Source organism: Muntiacus reevesi, chromosome X, assembly GCF_963930625.1.
Source record: "Muntiacus reevesi chromosome X, mMunRee1.1, whole genome shotgun sequence".
Classification (NCBI taxonomy): Eukaryota; Metazoa; Chordata; class Mammalia; order Artiodactyla; family Cervidae; genus Muntiacus; species Muntiacus reevesi.
The window spans coordinates 29,493,131-29,520,212 of NC_089271.1; the positions used below are offsets into that span (position 1 = coordinate 29,493,131).

The window sequence follows — 27,082 nt, forward strand, 5'->3', positions numbered from 1 at the left end:
CAAGGGAAATGTTACCATTTTATACCAAAAACATTAATATGGGCAGCCTCTGACACAATGTATTCCAAAACACAAGTCTGTATTTTGAAATGCTTTTTTACAGCTTAGACTTTGCCCATCACACCTATAACAGTTGTATGCCTTTATTTGTATCCAGTAGCAAAGTCTATAACAAAACTTTAAAATAACCACCACTACCACCCCCTGCCAAAATGTGGGAAGGTACAATACAAGGACATTATTATCAAAAGGCACAATTCATTAGGAGCCACTTATGTAACAGTCTATCATATTGATAGATTCATTCATTCATTCAACAGTTACTTATAGAACACCCATCCCCTAGGCATATAATAATGATCAGGAGAAAATCCCTGGTACCAGGGAGCCTTGTACATTGCATTTGAGGGGTCAGGAATCTGCATCCTTAATAAGTGCCCTAGGTGATTCTGACACAGACTAATGTTTGAGAATCTCTGCCTCTAATCTTTACTACTAGTATTCTAAGTGGATTATTTGATTGTTAACAGAGAACTAAGATTTGGGACAAAAGAGTTCTATACAAGTCAGAAGACAAATTTCTCATATCTCACAGTTTTGCCAAATCCCAGAAGAATAGAAATTCTAGCATATGCATGGCACAGTGACTCTCAAAGTGTGGTCCTTGTACCAGCAGTAGGAGCATCACCTGGGAGCTTGTTAGAAATGCAGATTTTCAGACCTCATCTACTAAACCAGGAATTCTGGGGTTGTGGGCTCAGGTTTTAACAAGTCCTCTATATCAGGGATCCCCAACCTCTGGGATCTAATGCCTGATGATCTGAGGTGGAGCTGATGTAATAATAAAAGAAAGAAAGTGCACAATAAATGTAATGGGCTTGAGTCATCCTGAAACCAAACCCCATCCCGGTCTGTGGAACAATTATCATTCATGATACCAGTCCCTGGTGATAGAAAGGTTGGGGACTGCTGCTAGGTGATTCTAATGTAGGTAAAGTTTGAGAATGATCACCATATCTATTATAACTGTAACACTGCATGGAATGATATATAATGCTAGATAGTTTGTTGTTGTTGTTTAGTCACTCAGTTTTGTCTGGCTCTTTGTGACCCCATGGACAGCAGTATGCCAGGCTTCCCTGTCCTTCACTATCTCCTGGAGTTTGCTCAAATTCACATGCATTGAGTCTGTGATGCCGTCCAACCATCCATCCTCTGTTGCCCCCTTCTCCTCCTGCCCTCAATCTTTCCCAGCATCAGGGTCTTTTCCAATGAGTTGACTCTTCAAATCAGGTAGCCCAAGTATTGAAACTTCAACATCAGTCCTTCCAATGAATATTCAGGGTTAATTTCCTTTAGGATGACTGGTTTGATCTCCTTGCTGTCCAAGGAACTTTCAGTAGTCTTCTCCAGTACCACAGTTCAAAAGCATCAATTATTCGACATTCAGCCTTCTTTATGGTCCAACTCTCATATCCATACATGACTACTAGAAAAAAAAACATGGCTTTGACTATACGGACCTTTGTTGGCAAAGTGATGTTATACTTATATTGTTAAATGCCTGCGAGGAGATTGTCCAGTTCACATAGCAGGAGGGGATGGCCCTCAATCTGGCTGTTATTATCAAGTATATTTAAATTTTGAATCTCTCTTTAACTTCTTCTGCTACCTTGAGCACAGCACTTCGTGTATCTGCCTAAATCATTCCAGTCCCATAAAATATAGAAGAACCACTCCTATTTATTATAATCCTTTCCAGCACTAACTTTCCAGATTATACTTGTCTGTCAATCCATATCCAAGTAATCATTAGAATAATCAGGAGAGATTAAGAAAAGGCTAACTTTCCAAATAGACTAGACTATCAAATCATTTTGGATAGCTGATTTTGAATAAAAACCTGATCAAAGAGGCAGTGAGAAACAAACAAACAAACAAAAAAAAAAAAGACTAGACTAGAAAAAAATAAGTCGGGCAAATATGAAAAGACCAAGAAGTGTTACTAGACAAAAAGAAAAAAAAATTCTCTAAGGAAATGTGGCCTTTCTGCTTATATAAATTCTTTGTAAATTAATAAGAACAAGAAAACTAGAGGAGAACTATAAGTGAAACACGCAGAAACTCTTGGGGGAGGGGTGGGGTTAACACTGATTTCTTGCTGTACCAGTTAGAGATATTTCACAATGAGCTTTCGATGACTCAAGCTACTTAAATCATTTGCACACCTGCTAGTAAGCCTCCATCTTGCCTTTCATGATGAACTGTGCTACTTGTAGAATGTTTTCACAGACACTGTGTTACTTAAGTCTCACATTAACCTACCCATGTCAGAGATATTTTCCCTATTTTACAGACAAGCCAAAGAAAGCCATGGGAAGCAATGAGATACTCAAGTTCAGGAAGATTAAGTGTTAAATGCCAGGGCCAACTTCAGACAAAGGTCCTTAGTTTTCCAATCCAATGTTTCTTCTATCACTTTGCCTTCAAATCTCAGTGGGTGTTGGGGAGATCAAGGTGGACCAGCATCCTATCTTCTTCCTTTTTATCCATTTCTCTTCCTAATTTTCCTCAGGTTGCTGTCAGAGGGCATTCTGCTTGTGTCAGGGTGGAAATTCTGGTCTTGGTTCTACTACTGAAGGTCTCAGACAAGTCACTTATGCACTCTGGGCCTCATGTGGACCATTGTTATGATGAGATTAAATTCATTTTATGACATTTTATGGCGGGATGAGAAAAATTTAAACATGATATTATTCTCTGCCTGTTTGGGTTTCCTCTGTCCCCTTTAATGTGTATTGTGCATCTGTATCACAGACCTCCTTAGGAGATACCATTCCTTCCTAACTTTGCAAACAGGATGACCCACTAATAGCTTTCTACATGCAGATATGGATTGCATAAACATGTCAATATGTCATTTGACATATCACCTTTAGTCTCAAAAACATAACTGTGATCTGTCTTCTGACGGTCCTTAGAGCTCTCTAAAAGACGGTCTCCTTGGCTATAATCCTCAGATTGGTTAAAAAATTTTCCATTTCTTTCCTAAATCGACTTTTGATTAATTTATTTTTTGTGGGGGCCCATGCTACACGGCATGTGGGATTTTAGCTCCCCGACCAGGGATCGAACCTACACCCCCTGCATTAGGCTCACAGAGTTTTAACTGCTGAACTGCCTGGGAAGTCCCTTGATTAATTTTTCATCACCAGTTATTTCCAACTTTTTCTCATAGTATGAAAAATAGAATCAGAATATATATTGGTTGATTTTTATATTTATATGCGGCTCAGTCATGTCTGACTCTTTGCAACCCCATGGACTGTAACCTAATAGGATCCTCTGTCCATGGGATTTTCCAGGCAAGGATACTGGAGTGGGTTGCCATCTCCTTCTCCAGGGAATCTTCCCAACCCAGGGATCAAATCCAGGTCTCCCACATTTTAGGCAGATACTTTACCGTCTGAGCCACCAGGGAAGTCCATATAATAGATTTAAGTTTCCAGACTGTAGCTGGGGTTTAAAGGGATAAGAAACAGCATGCAAACAAGGATGATTCCAAAAGGATGAGAGTGAATAAGTTTCTGAGAGTCAGAGTAAATATTTAGGGTGTGGAGTTGAGATAAGGCTGAGTTGGATTCTCCCATTTAAGACTCATTGATACCCTTGGTATCAATCATCAATATCAAGGCTGCAAAACAAAGAGCTTTGTTGGAGTCCTCGGAATTGCATTTCCAGAGACACAGATTCAGGTTCTCTTCTGGGGAAGAGAAAGAGTAAAGGGCTTATACAGGCAAAAGCCACAAGGTGGTTCAAGAATTACAGCTGAACCAACAAAAGAATGGGAATATTTGTCTTTAAGGAATCGTGAGTTAGGTTACAGTAAGGGTTCGATAAGTATCTTAAGTTTCTGGAACACTGGGCAGATGTTCTGAATGCCTATGTTAAAGATAAGAAGGGTTCAAAGTTTAGATTTCCATCCAGGATAAGACATTGATAAATCACATTTCCTCAAAGACATAAGTTCTATTTTGGTAAAGGAATGACAATGTGGAACACACAGACTATCATGGGAACCACAAGATCAATAAGTTTCAGAAGCTCTTGGGTACATCTAGCCCTACTTTTTCTGAAACGTCTGAATTCTGATCACACGATACTGCTGAACAACTGATTTGCCGTCCTGTTAGAATCTGAAAGTCAAAAGTGTGTGAAAGTTAGACATGCTCAGGGATTCTTGTTTAATGGCTCAATGTGGTAGGTTTGGTGACTTTCTTTTTACTGCCTGTTAAGAGTCAAGGAAATCTTTATCTGTATCAGTCAATTAACATTTTTCAGGGTTTTCCATCTGGGGCAAGTTGGCCTAATTCCTTTACATTGCCGGTATGCCTGTCTGTGTCTTTTCTTCTTCCAGGAAATTCAGAAATAACTGTTTCATCCGCACTCCTAAAGCAAGTGAGTTTATCAGTACTTACCGAGTTCAGCATCTCTAGAAGCAGGCCTCATCTGGAACACTAGAATTTGATTTCTAAACAGAGTATAGGAAAATTTGCTTCCAGAGCAAGAGTGAGAAAACTGTAACACAAGAGATGAATAAGTGATGTGGTGGCGAGTAAGGCAAAAGGGGGGAAAAATAGAAATGATGTTCCAGAACACTGAGAGATTAAGGAAATTGGGGTGGAAAGAAATGTGAGAGTGGGAATAGTACAATGCTTTTGACATTGATAGAGCGTGCTGGTTTACAAAATCAACTTAGTGATTTTTCAACCAGCATTTTAACAAGATGATATACAATAGAATAACAAAATTACAGAATGCATAGGATGGAAAGATAAATATTGTTTTGGAAACATCTAGAATATATGTAACAATATATAAAATATATATAACATGTAACTATATAAATTATAAATGCACACGCGTGCACACACACACACACACACACACACTCGAACATATGCCTGGGGTTGTTTTGTTAACTATTTCTCATAGTAGGGCTTGGTCCAGAGTTTGAAAACTCCTGAAAAACAGAATCTCAAAGAACCCAGCAAGGTAAATTCAAGGTCAAATAAGCAGGCCCCTTTTCTCTCCTTTTGCTGTCCACAGCATTTAACGGAGGAAGAGGAAATGGCGGGTAAGGGAGAGGACACCAGAGCGAGGTCAAGCGAGGAGCAGGGGCGCATCAGAACAGGGAGGAGCCCCGGGACTTTCTGGATAGTCAGTTGATGACCTGAAGAGGTTGATTTGTGAGCGCTTTCCTTAAACGCTAAACTGAAAGAACTTCTGAGTTCCTTATCCCTGAAAAGCCTCCAGAGACGAAGGATTCGTGCTGCTCCTGAAGGTGACACAACCTAGGGTCAGCCCCAGTGAAGGGGATTATTCTTAAGTGGGACTAGGAACGGGGAAGTGGGCGGGGCATCGGAAGCGCGGGAAGGCCGGGCGGGGTCGGTCCAAAGAGTGACTCACGCCGTGCTCAGCACAGCCCACCAGAGGGGCAAGCAGTTCTGCATTTTGGAACCCATCCGCGAGCCGAAGCACCAGGGCGTAGGTGGGCTTGTGCCCTTTCCGCAGGCCAGTGATGCTCCCTGCATTGGGTAGCACCAGCTTCCCCCTGCGGCCCTGCTGCAGGCGGGCTCGGCGGCCGGCTCGCCGGGCCCACGTGACCTGCCGCGCGGGACACCGCCTCCGCCGCGCCCAGGCCCCGCCCCATGACGTCACGCTCCCTCAGATTGTCTGAACGTTCCTTCTCTTTCCGCTTTCGGTCATTGGCCGGCCTGGCAGACAGCGCCCCCCCCTTCGCCCCGCCCCCGAAGTCGTGGGGAACGCGGGTGGGGGCGGGGCCTGGGCCGGAGGGGCGGGGCGAGAAGGCTCCGCGCCGGTAAAGGGGCCGCTAGAAGCGCGGTCCGAGCCATCTACTGCCGCCAGCCTTCAGGCCCTCTAGGCTCGCAGCACGCCCCTTCCCCGCCCGCCGCCGTCACCAGGGAAACGGGTCCAGACCGCCCGCCGACCCCAAGCTGGTTTCATGGCAGCCGCGAAGAAAGCAGTTTTGGGGCCCTTGGTGGGAGCAGTGGACCAGGGCACCAGCTCGACGCGCTTTCTGGTGAGCCCGGGATGGGTGCCACTTGAGAAGGTGCTGAACCGGGGCGGGAGCTTAGAACGCCGGGGCTGGGTGTCGCGTCCCCATCCCGTTCTTCCCACGGCCCGGGGCCCCGGCCACGGGGCAAGAGGAGGAGGCCAAGGGCACTGTAGTGGGACTTGCCACGCTGGAGCCGCCCCGCCCGGCCTGGGGGAACGCGGCCTCTCGCGACCCCCGCGGCTGAGCTGAGTATCCCTGGCCTCGGTGGTGGAGAGCGACCGCCTACTGATGGGGGGATTCCTTCCCCGAAGGGAGCTAGGACTCATCGAGCATCCGTGCAGAGCGGCCCGCCTGCAGCCGGGGACAGGTGGCCACACTGACCGCTGCTGCAGCCTTCCCCAGAAGCATTTGGCCTGCCCGGCTCAGGACGTCCTTGGATGGGGGGAAGCTGTGTCACGGCTGTGGGAGCCTAACACAGCGTGTTGTGGAGCAGTCAAACAAATATAGTATTTGCGTGATGATGCCTTGTCATCCTCTCCCACAGACATTGCAGAAGGTAGAATGCTCGGGGCTGGCGAGTGGCAGAACACGTTAGGAAAAAGTCACACTACACTGCTTTTACTAGAATCTTGATTTCATTTTGAAGCTTCGTAAATTTCATTTCCGATACTTTGCCTGTTACAAAGATGACTGTTCTCTCGGCACTTCACAGCATAAAGTGACAGGGAAATTGTTTCTCTTTTTATTTGCCATGTGTGACAGCAGAGTTTTGTCATAATGGAGTGCTATTTAAGTGACTCTCTGCTGATTGATTTGTTTGGGGCAATTAGGAAACTTGTTCTTAAAGTGATCTAGTACTGAGTTCAGTAAGATCATTTAAAAGTAATTGAAATAAACTGTTGTTGGTTAAGAGCTCATTGTTTCAATGGACATTTGACTAACCTGGCAAGTTGATATAAATCTTTAATGATTGGTTAGCTTCCTCTTCACTTCTTTGTCTCAATTCATGTTTTCATTTAGTATGTCTTATTTAGTATGTATGTGTATGTATACATTGTATATACCTTATATGTATATTTTGTTCAGAACTCTATTTAGATGACCACTTGACTAAAACCTACATTTGTACCTTCATTTTGATATTCATCTCTCGTCTAAAGTCAGAAGCTTTCAGTCCAGTTTTAGCTTGGTTCTTATTTAATGAGTTACTCTGGTTTGAGCTGCCAAGACCTAATTCTCCTGTTTCTTACATTGTTTATCTTTTGATCAGACAGGGCAGGTTTCACTTTGTCTTATTTTCATATAAATATCTATAAAGTAACCCTGAATCATAAGTAAGAAAGATCACCTAACTAGATTTGATTAATAAAGTACGCAGTCATCACTACCGTCTTCCCAAATTAAGAAAGACCATTAAGACATGTGTGCTAACTGTGGGTTGAGTTTTGAAGCCACATTCAAGAATTGCCCACACAAATGCCTGCAGGGGACAGACAGAGTGAGGATGAAGGCTGGAGAGCAGACTCAGGCTAAAGGGACAGCCTCTAGCTGCCAGGCAGGAACACTCGCCTCAGGTTGCACAAGCTTCAGATTCTTTAAGAAAAATTGGTAGTCAAGCGTTTTCAGTGAAATCTTCCTGTCCTTACATGTTGGCAACTAGTTGCTAACGGAGTGTAGGAGCCAAACCAAACATGGCAGTTGTTCCCAAGTTTATACAGCCTTTGCCCTCTCTGAAAGTGGGTATAATATTTCCTAACTCTGTAGGCTGCCTTTTGAGTTGCCAGCCTGACTGCGTTGGTCTTCCTTTTGACTTGTCAATGTTGCTGTACATGGGGCTTCCCTGGATGCTCAGAGGGTAAAGAATCTGCCTGCAATTCGGAAGACCCAAGTTCAATCCCTGGGTTGGGGAGATCCCCTGGAGAAGGGAATGTATTCTTACCTGGAGAACCCCATGGACGGAGGAGCCTGGTAGGTGCTACAGTCCATAGGATCACAAAGAGTCAGACACAACGGAGTGTCTAACACTGTTACCATGCATGTAGCCCAGCAGTCTTCTTTATTTACTGCAGGTTGTTCCTGGCCCCTCAGATTCTGTTGCCCGAGGAGTGTCCTTCTGCATTGGTGGGGAAGGAATGAATCAACCTTCTATTATCACAGTCAGTTGTTCAGCGATTAACATGAATAGCAGGAGCCTTTAAGAAGTCGGCTGCTGTTATACTGTGCCTTGATCTCAATGAGTAAGCTAAGGTGCACATTCAGAAGGCTCCCATCCTGCTTATAGAGTGATGTTTAAAAGTTGATCAGTAAAGTTTCCTGCTCCTTGAGAAACAACTCTTCAAGAAAGCTTCAGAGGTAGATAGAAGATTACCTGTGTGAAGAGATCCTGGGTGAAGTAGAGAAAAATCTGGCAATGGTTTAGAAAGGGGTTGTTTTTTTTTTCTCCCTTGGTTATAAGGAAAGTTGCTAAACCACTCTCTGCAAAATTCAGATAATAGATTTTCTGAACAAGTGCTTCAGTCACAAGGTGATCCCCAGGGGTGGTTCCTGTCATATTGTTCCACATCGTAATTATGACTTAAAAATAATTGCTTACCTTCTCAGGAAAGAATACAACGGATAAGAACTGTCATAAAGAAGCTTATAAAGCGAAAAGTATTAAAATAATTTACTGGCCATTATTCATTGCATTTTCGTGTCTCATTCAGTGTTCACAAGACCAATCACCTCACTGAGCTTCCCTGTCCCTTTTTCTATGCCAGATACATTTTTTTCTCCCATAAAGGACACAAGATTTCTTTATTCATGTTCTCTCATCCAAGGGAAATGCCTCCTCCCCATTTTCCTATATCTGCTTCTTGAAATTCTGTTCTGCCTCCAAATAGTGGCTCAGTTACCATCTCTTGGTGGAAGTCTTTGCTCAAACCCATACTCAGAATTTCTCCCCCTTCCTAGAGCATTCTTTTTATGTCTCTGTTAATAGCTCTTATCAGCTTTACTTTGTGTTATTATATATCTGCTGAACTTAAAGCAGGAACCTCCTTTTGGAGACTTGTTCATCTTTGTATTCCTTAAAATGTCTTGGTCAACATGACAAATGAGCACCTGTCTTCTCTACAGGGAGCACTTTACACATATTTCTTCAAAAGATTTTTATAGGTCAACTGAATTTTAATTCTGATTATCCTTTTTATCTTGTCAAAAAATCTTAAACCTCTCTGACTTGGGTATGTCTGATTACTTAATTGCTTCTCTTTTAATAATAGAGCTGCAAATTTAGAATGTGTTCATTTCTTCCTCTAGTAGTCAAAGACTTAACCTGGAGACTCTAGGCATGTTTTGCACCAAAGGAAAATTTCCAACTTGTCTGATAGGAAAGTGAACTGGGCTTGGCAGGGGTTTACCCAGATTGCAGAGTAGGAACTTCTTGGAAAGAGAATTGGTGTAACAGGTTTAAAGGAGGGGCCATTTCTTTATAAGACAAAAGCTTCAGCTTAAACAGTCAACTTCCTTCTTTAATTTGGTGGCTTTGTTGTTTCTCCATTAGATTGACTGTTAAAAAAAAGACTCCACCTAGAAGGGTAGAATGGGGTAGGAGATGGGAGGGTGGCTCAAGAGGGAGGGGATGTGTGTATATTGACGGCTGATTGATGTTGATGTATGGCATAAATCAACACAACATTGTAAAGCAATTATCCTCCAATTAAAAATACATGAAAAAAACAAAGGCTTGGATTTGTGTTGTACCTGTGATGTGTCAGGTACTCATTGAGGACTTTCCATTTAATCCTCATAACTGTGATGTAGGTAGTATTATCGAGCTCCTTTACACAGGTGATTAGAACATGATGGGGAATGTGCCCAGGTTTGCAGAGTGACTGGTGGAACTGGGATTCAAGTCCAGGTCTCTCCCAGTCAGAAGCCTATCAGCCTAACTCCTCCTACCTTCAGTAGGCTCCCCAGTTTTCTGAGTACAGTTGTTTCTCTGTATCCAGGGGATTGGTTCCAGGTCCCCCATGGATACAAAAATTGTAGGATGCTCACATCCCTTACATAATGAAAAAGCATATCACTTGCATATAATCTAGGCACAGCCTCCCTTATGCTTTAAATCCTCTCTAGATGACTTAAACCTAACACAATGGAAGTACTGTGTAAGGAGTAAATACAGTATATACATGTAAATATATGTAAACACAGTATAGATGTTGTGCACATAGGTGCCAGGCACAGGGTAACTTCACATTTTGCTTTTTCAAACTTTTTGGAATCTTTTTTAGAAAACACTTTGGATTGGATCTGCAGTTGCTCAAATCTGTAGAAGCGGAACCGTGGATGTGGAAGACCGACTGTGGAAGGGAGATAGGAGGCTGGGCACTTAACAGTTCTGATTATGGTCACAGATGAATCTTCACCAAGTAAAACAGACTTACATACTGGTTTCACAATATTTTTTTAAAGGTTGCCTTTGAATAAGTACTGCTGGTTTTGATCATCTTGTGACTCAGATTAAGTGGGGCCTGGGCAGGACTTAGGTGTAGTCACCGTGCATAATGGTTGCGTAACCATTTTGTTCCAATAGCCAGCTTCTGTGAAGAATGACTTGAATTGTAGCTCCATGCTTATTTTGGCAGGAAACATTGCCTTGGCCCCGGCTGTCTCATCATACTTAGAGATCTCAAGGTTAAGGGATAGGTTTCCGCTTTCTTTCTTTCATTTATGTATTCAACACATAAATATTAAGCACCCATTAGGGGACAGGAACTAATGAACAGTGAATTTGGTCAAATGAATTTGGCCCACAGCTGGAATGAGACCCCTCTTATATAATAAATGTAACTGTGTTTTCCAACCCCCACTAAGTTGGTTTTCTTTCTTGCCCATCACATTACAGAAATGGTAAGAACATCTGATCAGAGGGCTGCCACCCTCTCTTGTCCTCTTGTTGCATAAACATAAACGTTTAGAGCCTTCAGTTTGGACTTCCATGAGGGGCAGAGTGGTATCTTTTTTTCCCCCTCTCCAAAGCTTAACACAATGTTTGGCATCTGGTAGGTGCTCCTTGGACTTCCCTGGTGGTTCAGTGGCAAAGAATCTGCCTGCCAGTGCAGGAGACACAAGAGACATCGGTTTGATCCCTGGGTCAGGAAGAACCCTGGCGGAGGAAATGGCAACCCACTCGAGGATTCTTGCCTAGAGAATCCCATGGACAGAGGAGCCTGGTGGGCTACATACAGCCCATAGGTTCGCAAAGTATTTGGCACAACTTAGCGACTAAATAACAGCAACAACAGAGGTGCTTGTTGCATGAATAGACATCAGCAGAGAGAGGCCTCCAGGGCTCGATGTGTTGTCTAGAACTCTTGGACTGAAAGACTAGAAAGGGAAAACTTGTGGGGTCTTGGGAGAAGTTGGATTTAACAACTATAGTTATACTAGAGGTATGTATAAATACATGCTATTGAATATAACCTCACTTTCTAAAGAAAAATATGCCATTTGCTACGTTTTCTTTACTTCTTTGGCCTTGGGAAGATGCCATGATGCCGTTTGTGGTCAAGTTTGCAATGTGACATGTTCGTAGCTAGTATTTTTATTTTAGATGCTACAGATTTACATAATATCATGGTGTTTTAGAGAGGGAGCTTGCATTCCTGAAAAATGTCTTACTTACCCAGTAGAGTGTGGCATGAGTAGGCTAGTGGGGAAATCACGTCGGGAGGGAAGTGAATGCATGTTTATGATGGGATGCTTGAGTTAGTCACAGGGTGGGTGAGGCAAGCCTGAAAGACAGTTACTTAGTAAGGACTGTATTTTGTGTCTCCACTATTCCCCTTTGGCTGAGACAAAAAAGGTGGTCATTGTTTCAGAAAGTTCTTTTTAAATAGTTTTTATAGAAGTAATTTTCCTTGTTTTAGGTTTTTAAGTGTCCCCCTCTTCCAAATCTGGAAATTGATCATAATTTAGGCACAGCGGTGAATATGGACTAATGACTTCTAATTCTCCTGCTTATAATAGAAACAGCAGTAGTGAGTGTCAGCAGCAGTAGTAGTAGCAACAGCAGTAGTGGTAACATCTTTTGGGTTTCTGCTATGTGCCAGCACTATGCTGAACTTCTCTTTTCCTACCTGAACATGTTTCTGCAGGTTTTCATTGCCCTCCCCCACCAAAAACAAACTCTGGAACTGAGACATGATTTGGGCTTAGAGATGAATACAGAACTGGTGATTTTTTTTTAAATAAATCCGAACTCTTATCACCTTTCTGCTGTGCTGGTGGTAGTAGTAATAATAGGAACAGTAATCAAAATAGTAGCACTGATAACAACAGTAGTGGTAACATCTTTTGGATACATGTTGTGTGCTCGCCCTGTATGAAATACTTTTCATACATTATTTAGTCCTTTGCAGATGGAAAAATCAGCAACTTAGAAAAGTTAAAGTCAGACGGCTGACATGGGGCTTCCATGGTGGTCCAGGGGTTAAGGGCTTCCCAGGTGGCACTAGTGGTAAAGAACCTGCCTGCCAATGCAGGAGACGTAAGAGACACAAGTTCTATCCCTGGGTCGGGAAGATCCACTAGAGGAGGGTATGACAACCCACTCCAGTATTCTTGCTTGGAGAATCCCCATGGACAGAGGAGCCTGGAGGGGCTACAGTCCATGGGGTCGCAAAGAGTCAGACACAACTGAAGCGACTTAGCACGCACGCCAGTGGTTAAGACTCCATGCTCCCACTGCAGGGGGCACCTGTTCAGTCTCTGTTCTTGGTCAAGGAAGATCCCACATGCTGTGCTGCATGGCCAAAAAAAAGACAAAAAACACAACCAAACAACTGATATGGATAGGGCTGAGCTTGACCCCCAGCCCAAGCTCTTCCAGGTCTGTGCTTTTTGCCTCCATATGACATCAAGCATGAGGCTCTCAACTACCTTTCTGGCTCACATGCAGTTCTAAAACTCTCTCTCTCTCTCTTTTAATAGACAAATGGTTGACACAGAAGGTCATGTAAGTTTAAGATGTACATTTGTGTTTTTTGATATATTTGTATATTGCCATATGATTACCACCATAGCATTATCTCCATAGCTCTGCCTTGTCACATCATTCTCACTTATTTTTTTTGGTGGAAGCCATTAAGATCAAGTCTCTTAGCAACTTTGAAGTTTCTGGTACATTACCATTGATTCTAATCACTCTGTTGTGCATCAGCTCTCCAGGACTTATTTATCTACTAGTTCCAAGTTTCTACCCTTAATGGATCTCTTTCAGCTACGTCCTCAAACATTAGCAACTGACTTCTGGGTGTCTTCACTCAAACAGAGGTTATTTAGAATGAAACTGGCAATCTCTTTACCCCTTCCATACTGTAATTACTGCTTCTTCCCATACCTTTGTTTTGTAACATTGCCTACTCTTTCTTTTTTTTAACTTTTTTATTTTATATTGAGGTATAGCCAATTAGCAATGTTGGGGTGGTTTCAAGTGAACAGTGAAGGGACACAGTCATACATATACATGTATCTATCCATTCTCACCCAAACTACCCTCTCATCCAGGCTGCCACATAACATTGAGCAGTGCCCTGTGCTGTAAGTAGGTCCTTGTTGGTTATCCATTTGAATATAGCAAAATACTGCCTACTCTTGTAACCTGTAACCTGTCATCCTTGAGTATTCCTCCTTTTTTGTCATTCCTACCGATCTAAGCCCTTGATGCATCTAAATACTTATACCTCCTAAACTGAATATCTCAGTAATGCACTTCATTCAGTGCCCATGGCTGCCACGACACCTCTAGGCATCTTACATGGATCACTGCATACACATACATCCTCAGCTGCTTTCCCTGCCTCAGCCTATCTTCCCCACTGTTCCCAGTTTTAATCTGCAAATTACATCTTCTGAGAGCCCTTCTCTGACTCCCCCCAAGTGTGAGTTGGATGTCCTTACTCCTCTTGATAGCATAGGCAGCCCTACATTAGAAAACCTCTTCGTATTCTCTGCTACTTAATGGATGAAAACATCACAATTAGTCCTGGTATGATTTTGTACTGGAAAAGCTCTGGTATTTAGAAAACCTAGAGCTTAGCCCTGTTTCGTCAGTCCTATCCCATCTCTTGGAGCTCAGTTGGTAAGTCAGAGAGCATTCCGTTAGGTCCATGGGTTTCAGTTTGTATTGTCATTTTGCTTTCTGCCTTGGAACTCCATGGTTAAGCACACTTCTTAGTGACTTAGTGAAGTCGCTCAGTCATGTCCGACTCTTTGCAACCCATGGACTGTAACCTACCAGGATCCTCCGTCCATGGGATTTTCCAGGCAAGAATACTGAAGTGGGTTGCCATTGCCTTCTCCAGGAGATCTTCCCAACCCAGGGATCGAACCTGGGTCTCTCGCATTGTAGGCAGACGCTTTACCATCTGAGCTACCAGGGAAGCCCCAAGCGCACTTCTAGAAGAGTTTAAATCTGGAAGCTGAAGTCAGTAAAATATGAAATCTAAGGTAGAGTGTAGTCCAGAGACTGAGCTAAAATTCTCTGTCCCTCCCTCCCTCCCGGCTTTTGAAGGGTTCTAGAGATGCGGGGAGGGCACTGAACACTGGCCCAGATCTCTTCCAGATCCCATAAACTCTTATGTATTCCTTTAAATGAATTTTCTTAAAATGAATTTTTTAAAAGAGAGTTTCTGTTCTGTGCCATTGTGCGTCTGCAGTTTGGACTGATCTTTAAATTGAGTTTCAAACTTGAAAAGGGCGAAAAAGATGAGGAACATCTGTAACTCAGGGGTGTTTCTCCCTTGCCATCTAACAGTTTTTACATGAATGACCATGCTACTCATTTTATAAAGCAAACTGTATACCCATTGCCATCTTTCAGTGACAGTGGCTTTTGCAATCTGCCTGAAAAGAACAGACTAGCATTTCGCTCCTGGGTAATGTGTTGTAATTGGAGTTACCTACCCATCAGCCATAGAGTCTTATGGAAACATCCTTAGGTTACTTTGGATACTTGTCCACCTGCAGACAAATGGATAATCAGGAGGCTCCATTACAATTACTCATGTGAAGCTAGGTATATGAGAAAAGCACTGCTCTACAACTTCACTGTCCAATATGGCAGCCACTGGTCTCAGGTGGCTATTGATCACTTTGAATGTGGTTAGTCTGAATTGAGTTGGACCAGAAATATAAAATCTATACCAGATTTCAAAGACTTAGTACTAAAAAAGTAGACAAGCTAATCAATTTTGTATTGATCTCATCTGTTGAAATTATTTTAGATATATTGGTTTAAAAATGTGATTAAGATTAATTTTACCTGAGAAAATTTTAAATTATAAATTTATGTTATGAATTATATGTGGCTTGCATTTGTGACTTGCATTATATTTTTGTTGGATGGTGATTCATGAAGCAAGTTGCAGATTCTAAAATAGTAAATCTAAAACCTGCCCCATACACTGGGGAGTGGTACACAGGGTCAGATCCTAAACATCTAAAGGTGATATCCATTTTCTCCTCAGAGTCAGAGCTCTAAAGAAGTAGAGAGGTCCAGACTTCATCCTCTTACATCCACATGTTCTGTGATCAGACATCACTCTCTCATATGCCAGATAGGATTTGCCAGATTCCTTCCCTTTTCTGTGCCTATTACAACAACGTTTAAATCCATTTTTGTGTGTGTGCGTGAGGGTCCTGGCATTAGCCTACTTAAAACTAGGGGGTGATGGAAGAGGAAGCCTACTCCATTCACAGCTCCCTATAGGTCCACTGCCGAAGTCTTTTATGAATCCATCCACCAAAAAGGCACACCTTATTTTTTAAAAAAAATTTAATTGGAGGATAATTGTTTTGCAATATTGTGTTGATTTCTGCTGTACAACAACACGAATCAGCCATAATTATATGTGTATTCCCTCCTTCTTAAGCCTGCTTCCCCCTTCCCATCTCACCCCTCTTGTTTCTTGTTCCAGAGTCCTTTGGGGACTTGTAGACTTTGGGAGCAGGAGTAATATGAGGAAACATTATACAACTATGGCTTCCTATTAGAGTTTCTGCCATATAACCATTTCCCATTTGATTTAATAATGTATCTCCTAATAAGTACCTGATAAACCCCAGTGTTTTAGATATTCAACAAATATTTATTAATTACCGACTCTAGGCCAGGCACTATTCCAGGCCCTAGAGAAACTTTAGAAAAAATGGGACAAATGGAGTGGACATCCTAGAAACTTACACTAATGCTTAAGTTGTAAATTACTGGTATATTACACTGGTTTCTGCCAACTGCCTTTTATTTATGATGTGTCAGGTTAACCTTTGACTTGTGAGATATTTTATCTCCTCAGAGGACTTGAGAATTTGCCTTCTTGTTTTCATTATGTTTATCACTTCCTCCCCAAAAGATGATGTGTGTGGTGAGTAGGGAGGTGAGCAGCAATAAGACTCACCATGTGTTTTCCCTTACTACTTTGTCTTTCTGAGTCTGTCTTCAGTGAGGAATTTTCTCCCACAGGAAACCTAGGCCTGGAAACACTTTCTTAATTGGAGGTGACTTCACTGCTGCAATTAGAGTGATTGGGGAAGTTAATTTTAATTAAAAACTCTTAACTCTGAAAGACAAAGTCATGTGATACTTAAATATAGATATACCCAGGTGAAAAATAATACTTGGAAAAGAAGTTGTTAGGTTTTTAGGAAGCGTTATTTTAATGGTGTTAAAATTGCAGAGGCTAGTACTGCACTTATTCTTTGGTAGCTTTCCTCCACGGGTTTTAATGTTTTATAATCAAGGGTTACCAATTTATGTCACAGAGAGCACTCAGCTTGATGCCATGGTCAGTCCTCTTCCCTCCTTCCTGGTAACGACTCTCCTTGGCTCTCATAAGAGTGAGATGCATTGTTACACTTTCCTTCAAAGGAATTTTACACAAGATGCTTTCCTGCCTGGGCATCTATGATTCCTGTTTCTACATGCAAGATGGATGCAGAATCGAACCTGACACTATCACTATCAGCACTGATCCAACTCTTTTAATTTTGGTTTTCCTAATATCTAAAAGAAATCCATACTATTCACTGGTTGATGTATTAAATTTCCTACATCTGGAACCATTTTTTAAAGAATGAAGAATTGCCTCTTCAGCGTCACCTTTCACAGATTTTCATTTATCTAAAAAGAAGTTATTTCTGAAGCTACCTTATAATTCGCATGATTCTATCTGAAGAGAATGTAGAACATCTTGCCAGGCATTTCCTCTGAAATGATTTTTCTCTCAGTGAATAAGAACTTCAGTTGCCTAATAACTTTTGAACATCTTTGCTGTCTACCTGCATTTCTTACTCTACTCTTGCAATATATTTTTCAGGTTTTCAATTCAAAAACAGCCGAACTACTTAGTCATCATCAAGTGGAAATAAAACAAGAGTTTCCAAGAGAAGGGTATGTTTCCTAATTTAATATGTAAATATACCTCATGTTTATTACTCAATCTCAACCCACCTGCCCTATTCCTCGGTAAAGTACACTTGACCAAACACCCTCCTGAGAAGACAAGGAATAGGTATTAGTCAAGAAAAGAAGCAGTAACTTGGGACTTCCCAGATGGTCCAATGGTTAAGAATCTGCCTTGCAGTGCAGGGAACTTGGTTTCTATCCCTGGTCAGGGAACTAAGATCTGACTTGCCAAGGAGCCACTGAGCCCATGTGCCATAACTCAGACTCGGCTTAGCAAAAAGAATAAATAAAATCAGTAAATATATATATAAAAAAGAAGCACTAACTTGGCAGGTCAGCAAAAATGTGAATGACTGATGGCTTAGAAATTCAGGGACAAAAAAAAAAAAAAAAGAAATTCAGGGACAGAAAAGGAGTAATAAAGTAATAAAGCAAAGGTGTATTAGATATCAGAAATTCCACATTGACTTTGAAGTCATTTAGTTTTATGTCTTCATTATTGTCAAGCTGCTTCTCTCCTGATTTGCACGTGAGGGTTTTTTCCTTAAATAAAGAAATGGGGTTTTTTTAATTCATATATCTTAACATCTGCTACTAAATCATTCTTTTGGGAAATAATGTTCATATGTAGTAATTGTAGTATTACTAATATGCATGCATTATATAGTACATATACATGAACTGTACAGTGTTCAAAAATTGATATTTATGATACAACCACTTTGAAAAACTGTGTGGTAGTTTCTTATCAAATTAATCATATATCTGCTGCATTCCACTCTTAGGAATTCATCCAAGAGAAGTGAAAGCATAGGCCTATAGAAAGACTTATCTACATGAATGCTTATAGTAGCTTTGTTCATAATAAAACTGAAAACTCCTCAAATGTTTGCTGTCAGTAAACAATGAATATACTATTCATCAGTAAACAATCACAATGAAATACTGTTAGACAGTTTTAAAACAGTGACCTGATACATGCAGCAACATGGTTGAATCTCTTTAATATCATGGAAAATAAAAAAAAGCTGGGCATAGGAGAATACATCCTATATGACTATCTAAAATTTAAGAAGATGCTGAACTAATTAGGATGATAAGAATCCCGAAAGTGGTTGCCTGTGAGTGTGTGATTGACTTGAAGGCATGAAAGAACTTTTCTGGAGCAATGGAAATATTCTATATCTGGATGTGGGTGTTGGTTAAATTGGTATATGCATTTGTTGAAACTCAACAAATGTGTGTGCTTTAGATCTGTTCATTATTTTGTAAAGTTTACTTCAATTTAAGAAAGAGGAAAACAAAGCAGTGCCTTATCAGATTTTCCATTAAAAATGTTCTCCTATGTTTCAGGGAATTCCTTTGTTTAATAATAAAAGTTATTGACATGTTTCTAGCATTTGAATGACTATCCATAGACCTGATCCTGTTGCAGTTTAAAAGAGAGGATAGTTAGTCTTGGAGGGATAGAAATTAGAAATATGTGGAAGGAAATCGTGTTTTTGGAAAGAGAAAATTTAGAGACAGAATTCGTAGCTTGGGAGGGCTGGGCAGACCTGGAGGAAGGCTGAGAAGAAAGGCATTTGGCATTCCCTTGCTACTTCCAGATTGTAGCGTAGGATTCTTTTAACTTGTGTCATTTCTACTTTTCCATAGATAAGGTATGCCATTTGTTTCTCCCAGATATTCATCCTTGTCATTTATTATAAGCCATTCATCCTTCTGAGGTCCTTGTGCCTTACATACAATTGCACTGGGATTTGGTCTGAAAACTTGGACCAATCACTTGTCTACATGACATAGTTCTTGGAAGGAATTAAAAATGTTTCCCTACTTTCTAATGAAACATATTAGGAAAAATCATGACAAAAGTGATTAATATACTTATTTGACTTTGGAATTTGTTGTGCTTCATAAATAAATAAACAAATATATAAGGAAGGAAATCAGTCAGTGCGTCAAAAGAATAATATCTGTATCTAGTCTGTTTAAAAATGACTAATGACTAGTGAAATGTGAATATTATCAGAATTCATCAGACCTACAAGATATAAAAAATTGGGGAACTTATTTCTCGCTGGATTTGAAAAAATGATTTTAAAACAGGTAGAATATCTGCTGTTTGTGGCCTAGTATAATCTCCTTTCAAATGGTTAATTACTGTATGAAGAATAATAAAAATGTAAGGGAAATTGGCCCTTCTTTAAGTCATTTCTTTAGAATATTGGATATGCCTTGCTTATCTGATTTTCTTTAGTTTATGCAGCCACATCCTCATAAGTGAACATCTCTAGAGAAATAAATTATATCTGTCTTGCTTGTTTCTGGACTAACCAAAATACTTTCTTTTGTTTGAAGGTGGGTGGAGCAGGACCCTAAGGAAATTCTGCAGTCTGTCTATGAGTGTATAGAGAAAACGTGTGAGAAACTCGGGCAGCTAAATATTGATATTTCCAACATAAAAGGTATTTTTAATGTTTTACTCTCTCTGTGATTATCTCAATTAAATTCATCCATTCATTCAGCACATACTCGAGTGCCTGTGTAATGGCAAGCATTTCTTCAAGAACTGAGGATACACAATAAATAGGAAGATTGGGTCTTTTTTCTCTTTGCTCTTGGTGCATTTGGGACCACCAAGAAGAGCAGAGAAATATTAGCTAATTTCAGATATGGATAAGTTCCATGCAGAAAATAAAACCCAGTGATATGGTAGAGTATACGGAGAAAGGCTTCTTTTAGATTAGAAGACCAGAGAAGGCCTCTCTGAGGAGGTGACCCTTTTTCTGATGTCTTGGAGGCCAAAAGGGGCCAGCCATACAAATATCTAGGGGAAGAGTGTTTGAGGAAAAGAAAGTAGCATGTGCAAAGGCCCTGAGTGGGTATAAGCTTGGCCAATTCCTGGATCAGAAAGAAGGCTAACATGTCAAAAACAACATAAAAGAAGGATTGTTTCTTACAACCTGATAAAGGCTTTCAGTAGAAATTGAAATCTGGAAAGTGGATAGGGCCTTGTTGGCCACAGTTAGGAGTTTGAATGTTGTTCTTAGTGTCACAAGGAGCCATGAGAAGGCTTTAAGTGAGGTGATAGAGGGTAACAGGATCTGACTTGCAGTTTGGAAACAACTTCCTGACCACTGTGTGGAGAGTGGATAGGAAAGGTATAAGTGTGGACGCAAGGAGACCGGTGTGGAGAACACCCTGGAAGTCCTGAGAGAGAGAGAGGACGATGCCTTGATCAACAGTGGTCGTAGTGAAGGTGAGGAGAAAGGGCCAGAACTTGCTGATGAATTGAATGTCAGGGGAACAGAGAGAGTACTGGGGTGAGGGGGAGAGATGGGTCACAGATGAGACTTGGTTTTGTTGTTTTTTTTCCTGGAGCTCTTGGCTGGTTATAGAGATGGTCTGTACTGAAGAGAGAAAGAATAGAATAAGGAACAGCTTGGAGTGGACAGAGATTATTTGAAATCGAAGCACTTCATGTATGAAGTTGCCCTAAAATAATTGAGAGTGTGAGATTATTATAGATGCCTCTGTTCATTCCTCGTAGTTTTAACAGAATATCTGCCTATGTTTGACTTTGCTTCATTCATACAGGGAGGAAAAAATAACCCAGATATCTAAAATTGATGTGCTACTAGTGTACAGGATGAAGGCATGATGTGGTTATTGCCATCTCCTTAGAGTTTAAATGTTTCTAGCTCTTCATTCAAGGGCTCTTCTCTTTCTTCCTTGGCTAATTTGTCTCTAGATTGAGGGAACAATTTGTTGATGGTGGTGGTTCCTTAATTCATGTCATCTTGGCTCTGAAATTAACTTACACTCCTAAGTTGAAACATTGATTTTTTTCCCCCAGAGTTTCCCTTATTTCCTAAATAAAGGTCATTTCAAAAAACGACTAAGCACAATCAAAACTAGTCATTCAGCAAACTCAGAGTGCCTACAATGTGCTAAGTGCCCTTGGGACACAGTGGAGCACAAATAGGGTTATACAGCTGTCAAGTGGGAGAAACATGTCAATCTCATTACAAATTCATGGGATACTGTAACAGTGATATTTCTGTTACTGCAGATTTTTACAAGAAATACCCATGGGCAGTTTGATGTAGGTTAACAATTTTTTAATCTCCTACCCTCATTTTATTCCTACATCTAAGGGAAGAACTTCACACTTCTTTTAGAGTTGCATTCACCAAGTTTTAGATGAGTTGCATGTGAAAGTGATTGTTGGTCGGTTTTCTTGAATTGTCCTCACAGCTTTCACAGTCTGAACAGTGCAAACATATGAGGGATTCAGCAGCACACTCTGTGGTCAAAATATCCATTAGCAGTGATGTTAATCATCTAGGTGGCTGAACGCCATGTTCAGGAAGTAGACTCCAGAGCCACTGGCCATGATTTTGACCTCATTCTACCTCCCTTACAGGTAAGGTAGCCTGTGGTGTGTTAGCCTTCTGGACCTACTCAGGTGGTTCTTTTTTTTCTTGTTTTTGTGATGTTCATAAAGATGTCACATAACTGCAGTCCAAGTGACTTGTCTTCCACTTACATTGTCTGTAAGAGCACTGAACACACAGCTCCCTGCTCTCTGTTCCTCTGTGTCTGGCCAGTGTGAAACTTATGCCCTAATCAAAGTGACCCAGCACTTCCTTCTCAACAACTCCCAGCCTACGGCCGAGCAAGAGAACATTCCACAAGCCCATCCATACCAGGCCAGTTGTGCTAAAAAAATTTTTTTTCCCAGATAATTTCTTGAACTGGCGCTATCAAGGGCCAAGCTTTGGCTAGAGCTCTAGGTCCCAGAAGCCTCATGAGGTAAAGGATTTTCCATCACCCAAACCGAGTTGCGGATGAGGGGACAGGAAGCCATCACAGGTCGTGGAGCTCTTTAGTGGTGGATAACATGCATGCTCAGCTGCCCTTTCTCCTGGTCAAGTCGTCTCTTTCCTGAGCCACACAGATGTTAACCTCAGAATGGCTTGAGTTTTGAGTTGCAGTGTGGCAAATAAATAATTTTTTCCCCCCACTGAAGAGTGACTCATTGATCACTTACCTGGTAATCCCAGAGTTCATCATAGCTGGTTGTATTTCTTTTACAAACTCCAGTTTCATTGGTTTTAGTTGTCCTCATCAGCCGAAGTGTGTTGATTTCAGGTCCCTACAAACAGCGTCTCTAAAATCAGAGTTCACTTTCCAGTTTAACAGCTCACAGGAGCCCAAGACAAGTGAATAGGCTGCTGCTTTCCTTCTTGGCTTAGAGAGCTGGGCAGCTCTGTTTGGCTGTCACTGGACTGAAGGAAATTCAAAGTATACAGACTGACTAGCCATTAGAAAGACTGAAATAATGCCGTCTGCAGTATCATGGGTGGACATCGAGACTGTCATAGTGAGTGAAGTAAGACAGAGAAAGAGAAGTATTATATGACATCCTTTATATATGGAATCTAAAAAGAAATGGTACAAGCAGAGTTCCTTACAAAACAGAAAGAGACTCACAGACTTAGAAAACGAACTCATGGTTGCTAAGGGGAAGGATAGGTGGAAGGGATAGTTAGGGAGTGTGAGACGGGCATGTACACACTGGTGTATTTAAAAGAGATAACTCACAAGGACCTGTTGTATGGCACAGGGAATTCTGCTCAGTGTTCTGTGACAGCCTGGAGCGGAGGGGAGTTTGGGGAAGGATGCATACAGGTTTATGTATGGCTAAGTCCCTTTGCTGTTCAACGTTGTTAATTGGCTATACCCCAATACAAAATTCAAATAAAAAGTATACAGACTGACAAAACCAGATAATCTCTCTCATCCATCCTCTGCCATGAGCTACAAACAGAACACAAAATACACTGTTACCAAGTTGAGAGCATCAAATCCTCAGTGATTAGATAGTAGTTCTCACACCCTTGCAAAACAAGGAAGCCCCCACGCCCACTGCCTCACCCTACTCAACACATCCACAGACATTTCCTTCACCTCTCAGACTTGGCCTCTCAGAAGAGGTCTTCTTTGTCCCAAAGCACTTCTCAGCAGTGGCCAGATATCATTTGCAATTGTTACGACTTGCCATAAGCACACGTCTTCCAGACGCTGCTTTCTTAGAAAGCTTTATACTGCTTCCCACATGGACCTTCCAGTAGCCCCAGAGGCTTCCTCTAGGGATTGTATTAGTTTGTGTGTGTGTGCTCAGTTGTGTCCGACTCTATGCGACCCCATGGACGTAGCCTGCTAGACTCCTCTGTCCATGGGATTCTCCAGTCAAGAATACTGGAGTGGGTTGCCATTCCCTCCTCCAGGGGATAGTCCTGACCCAGTGTCTCCTGCATTGGCAGATGTACTCTTTACCGTGGAGCCACTTTCTTTTACTATGTGTGTTTTTCATTTTTTTTTTTTCAGAAATGTGTTCCAACTATAAATTATAAGTTATTTTAAAATAAGGATGCATGTCATCTATAATTCTACAGAGACAACAATGATCACATTCTGGACTATTTCCAAAGGCTTTTTCCTCATTATATTTTCTTAACTGCAGTTATAACTTTTCATAGGCAATCTTAAGCAAAATTTAACCAGGTTTTAAATGTAGAATTTAACTAGTTAATTTTATAACGACACTCAGTGTTGAGGAAAACAAAATCCTAAAAAAGTATCTGCCAGATACAAGAGTAATACATCGGGGTGTTTTGTTTGTTTTGTTTGTTTGTTTTTGTTTTTTTTATACATTGGGTTTTATATGTGCCAATGATTATAATATCTGTAGCTAAAAGACTTGTATGTCATAGGCTCTTATTGTAGCTTGACTAGGGTGGCAAATTATGAAACCTAAACATGTTACTCTGAAAAAGGGGGAATTAAAATTGGAAACTATTAAGATAAGTACCTGCGCAGTCAGAAAAGGTTTCTTTCAGGAGCATAGAAAAACCTAGAGGATTTTAGGGTAAAAATGGCAAAAATTCAGCTTGTGAAAGGAGTTCAGAAGTTCAGAGACCTGAATCAGAGAAAGTAGTGCCAGACGTGTTTGAGTCTGGAAGAGAGTCCTGAGAAAGCTGGTTCGCTGGACTTTGTCTACAAGAAAAGCACTTTTGCTTGGCATGAAGGAACCAAATTGAGAGAGAGGGGAAAGAAGGGGTGGTCAGAGTGGAACCTGTGACTGATGACTCAGAGGGCAGTAGCTCTAGATAATGTTCTAAATACCAGGTAGAATGAGCCAATAAGGAAGGGTAGCCTGAAGGGCGTAGAATAGAAACTCCAGATTGCAACTCAGGAAGCAGACAACTAGTTAACCGCTAATTAATGCAGTGGGGAAGAATAGGAGAGTTTAGTAAAGCATGAATTCCTGATGAGTCCTCATTGTGAAATTCACCTTAACAACCATTGCCAAGGTCCTGCTGAAGTCTCTGACCTCTGCTGTGCCCACAGCGCTGCTAGGGAATTCCTTTATTTTTGTGTATCCCACTTCATTCAGTCCCATTCCTTGAGACTGACACTCCACTGTCTGCATAGCAATGATGTCACTGAACGGCAGCCATAAGTAACATGTATGGAGTGGTTACTGTGCGCCAGGCACTGTTTGTTTATTTATTTATTTATTTTTAATTGGAGGGTAATTGCTTTATAATATTCTGCTGATTTCTGTCGTATATCGACATGAACCGACCATGGATATATGTGTGTCCTCTCAGGCACTGTTTTAATAGGCATCAATTCAGGTTCCCCTTTTTGGAACCTGATAAGGCTTGCTTGGTGACTCAGATGGTAAAGAATCTGCCTGCAATGCAGGAGACCCGGGTTCAATACCTGGGTCAGGAAGATCCCCTGGAGAAGGGAATGGCAACCCACTCCAGGTATTCTTGCCTGGGAAGTTTCATGGACAGAAGAGCCTGGTGGGCTACAGTCCATGGGGTTGCAAGAGTCAGACAGACTGAGTAACTAACACTTGCACTTTCAAGTTGGGAGTTATTGGTGATATCCATTTTACAGAAGATAAAACTGAGACCCAGGGTTACACTGCTAGAAAGCAGAGGCCGTCTGGCTTTGGAGCCTGAGCTCTATTGAACAGTGCCCAATTGCACAATCCCCATTTTGGCAGATCGCCTTGTACACTACTTCATAGAGAAAGTTGAGGCCCTGGCATCTAAATTCCTCAACTTCCTGTCCCTGTTCTTAAGGTCTGTATCTCTTGCCCCCTTCCCTCCACCACAAGGGCAGCAAATAAGCTTCTGCCCTAGTGAAGCTGCTCCCTGGGTGTTAATCTCATCCCCTCTGTTACTGTAAGAACCAGGATGGTGTCCCATTCATTTCCAGACCCCTTCCTCCCCTACTCCCATATTCTTCTTTCTCTTCCTATATTCCTGCAAACATTTTTGTCTTCCTTTTGTAAAAAAAAATCACCCCCAAATCTCTTCCCTTCACCCTGTGCCTCTAAGTTTCCTGGGAGTGGAATCTCATTCATCTTTGTACGTCTAGGCAAGGTGTTACAATGAGTAACTCTGCGTTGGATGAAGATGATTTAAAACAAGGGAGCTGCTGGTCTCCTTTAGATCTCTGTCGGTCAGAATGTTGCTAGTGTGTTTATTCTGGGGTACAGTGTGAGTAATTTGGACAGATAGGTGCATGTTCCTAGAGGAGGTGGTGAAGGGACTTTAAACCATGCTGTATGGAGGTGGGGGCAGTGGAACGAAATTGGATTGTTCAGCCTCGGCAAGGGAAGAGAAGCCTGGAGGGACAGAATAACTGCTTCAAGTGTGAAAGGCTGACCTGTGGAAGGAGTCACCTTATTCTTGTATCTCCAAAGAGTGTGGCAAAGATCAACAGAAAAGGATTTTTTTCAAATAGCAAAGCTATGCAGTAGAGATTGGTTTGCCTCGTGAGAGGTAGTATCTTTTCACTAGAAGTGCTGTCTGAATGGTCTCGTAACAGGCAATTCCAGAGATTTGAGCATAATGGGTTGATTATATTGCCTTTAAGGTTAAATTCTGAAAGAGCAGCATCACCCTTTAGTCCAGCATATGCAACTCTATACATGTGGGGAGTATTAAGAAAAATATACCAATGCTCTGATGCTACCCCAAGTAGTTAAATTAGAATGTTTGCTCCAGGGCCTGGGTACTAGAAATCTATAAAAACTCTGCAGTTGATTCTAATATACAGCCAAGTCTGAAAACCTCCAGTTTAGATGAATCAAGCTAAACTGAATAAAATGGTATGGAATGGTATTTTACTTAGAGTAACTTACTGTAACTACAGCCCTTGAGTTGTATATAGATTAGTATGAGGTAATTGCCATCACATATTGTACTTACTCCTGATTCAAACTCTATGTCTTGTAAACTATTATTAAAATAAATGAAGAAAACTGAATTTCTAACTAACCATAATACGAGTTTAACCAGCATGAAGGATTCTATCGGTGGCTGTTTTTTTTTTTTTTTTTAATGCAGATGTGTGCGTGCACACACACAGAGGGAAATTTCTTGTAGCAGTTAGTGAGTAAATGAATGAGGTTATTGCTGGTTGCCTCAGCATAATAAATAGGGTGTTGTAAACTGGGGAAG

General features: G+C 41.4%; 1 protein-coding gene across 5 annotated transcripts in view; it reads left to right on the forward strand.

Annotated features, from left to right (window-relative positions):
- Window positions 1-5,872: 5,872 nt before the first annotated feature.
- The window catches only part of GK (glycerol kinase), a 78,068-nt gene continuing 56,858 nt past the window's right edge, over window positions 5,873-27,082 (forward strand). For all 5 annotated transcript variants that reach the window (XM_065915623.1, XM_065915626.1, XM_065915624.1 and 2 more), the window contains exons 1-3: window positions 5,873-6,103; window positions 17,443-17,516; window positions 19,890-19,996. In XM_065915623.1, the coding sequence (XP_065771695.1) occupies window positions 6,026-6,103; window positions 17,443-17,516; window positions 19,890-19,996 (259 nt within the window). In that variant the 5' untranslated portion in view covers window positions 5,873-6,025. The remainder of the gene's footprint in view (window positions 6,104-17,442; window positions 17,517-19,889; window positions 19,997-27,082) is intronic.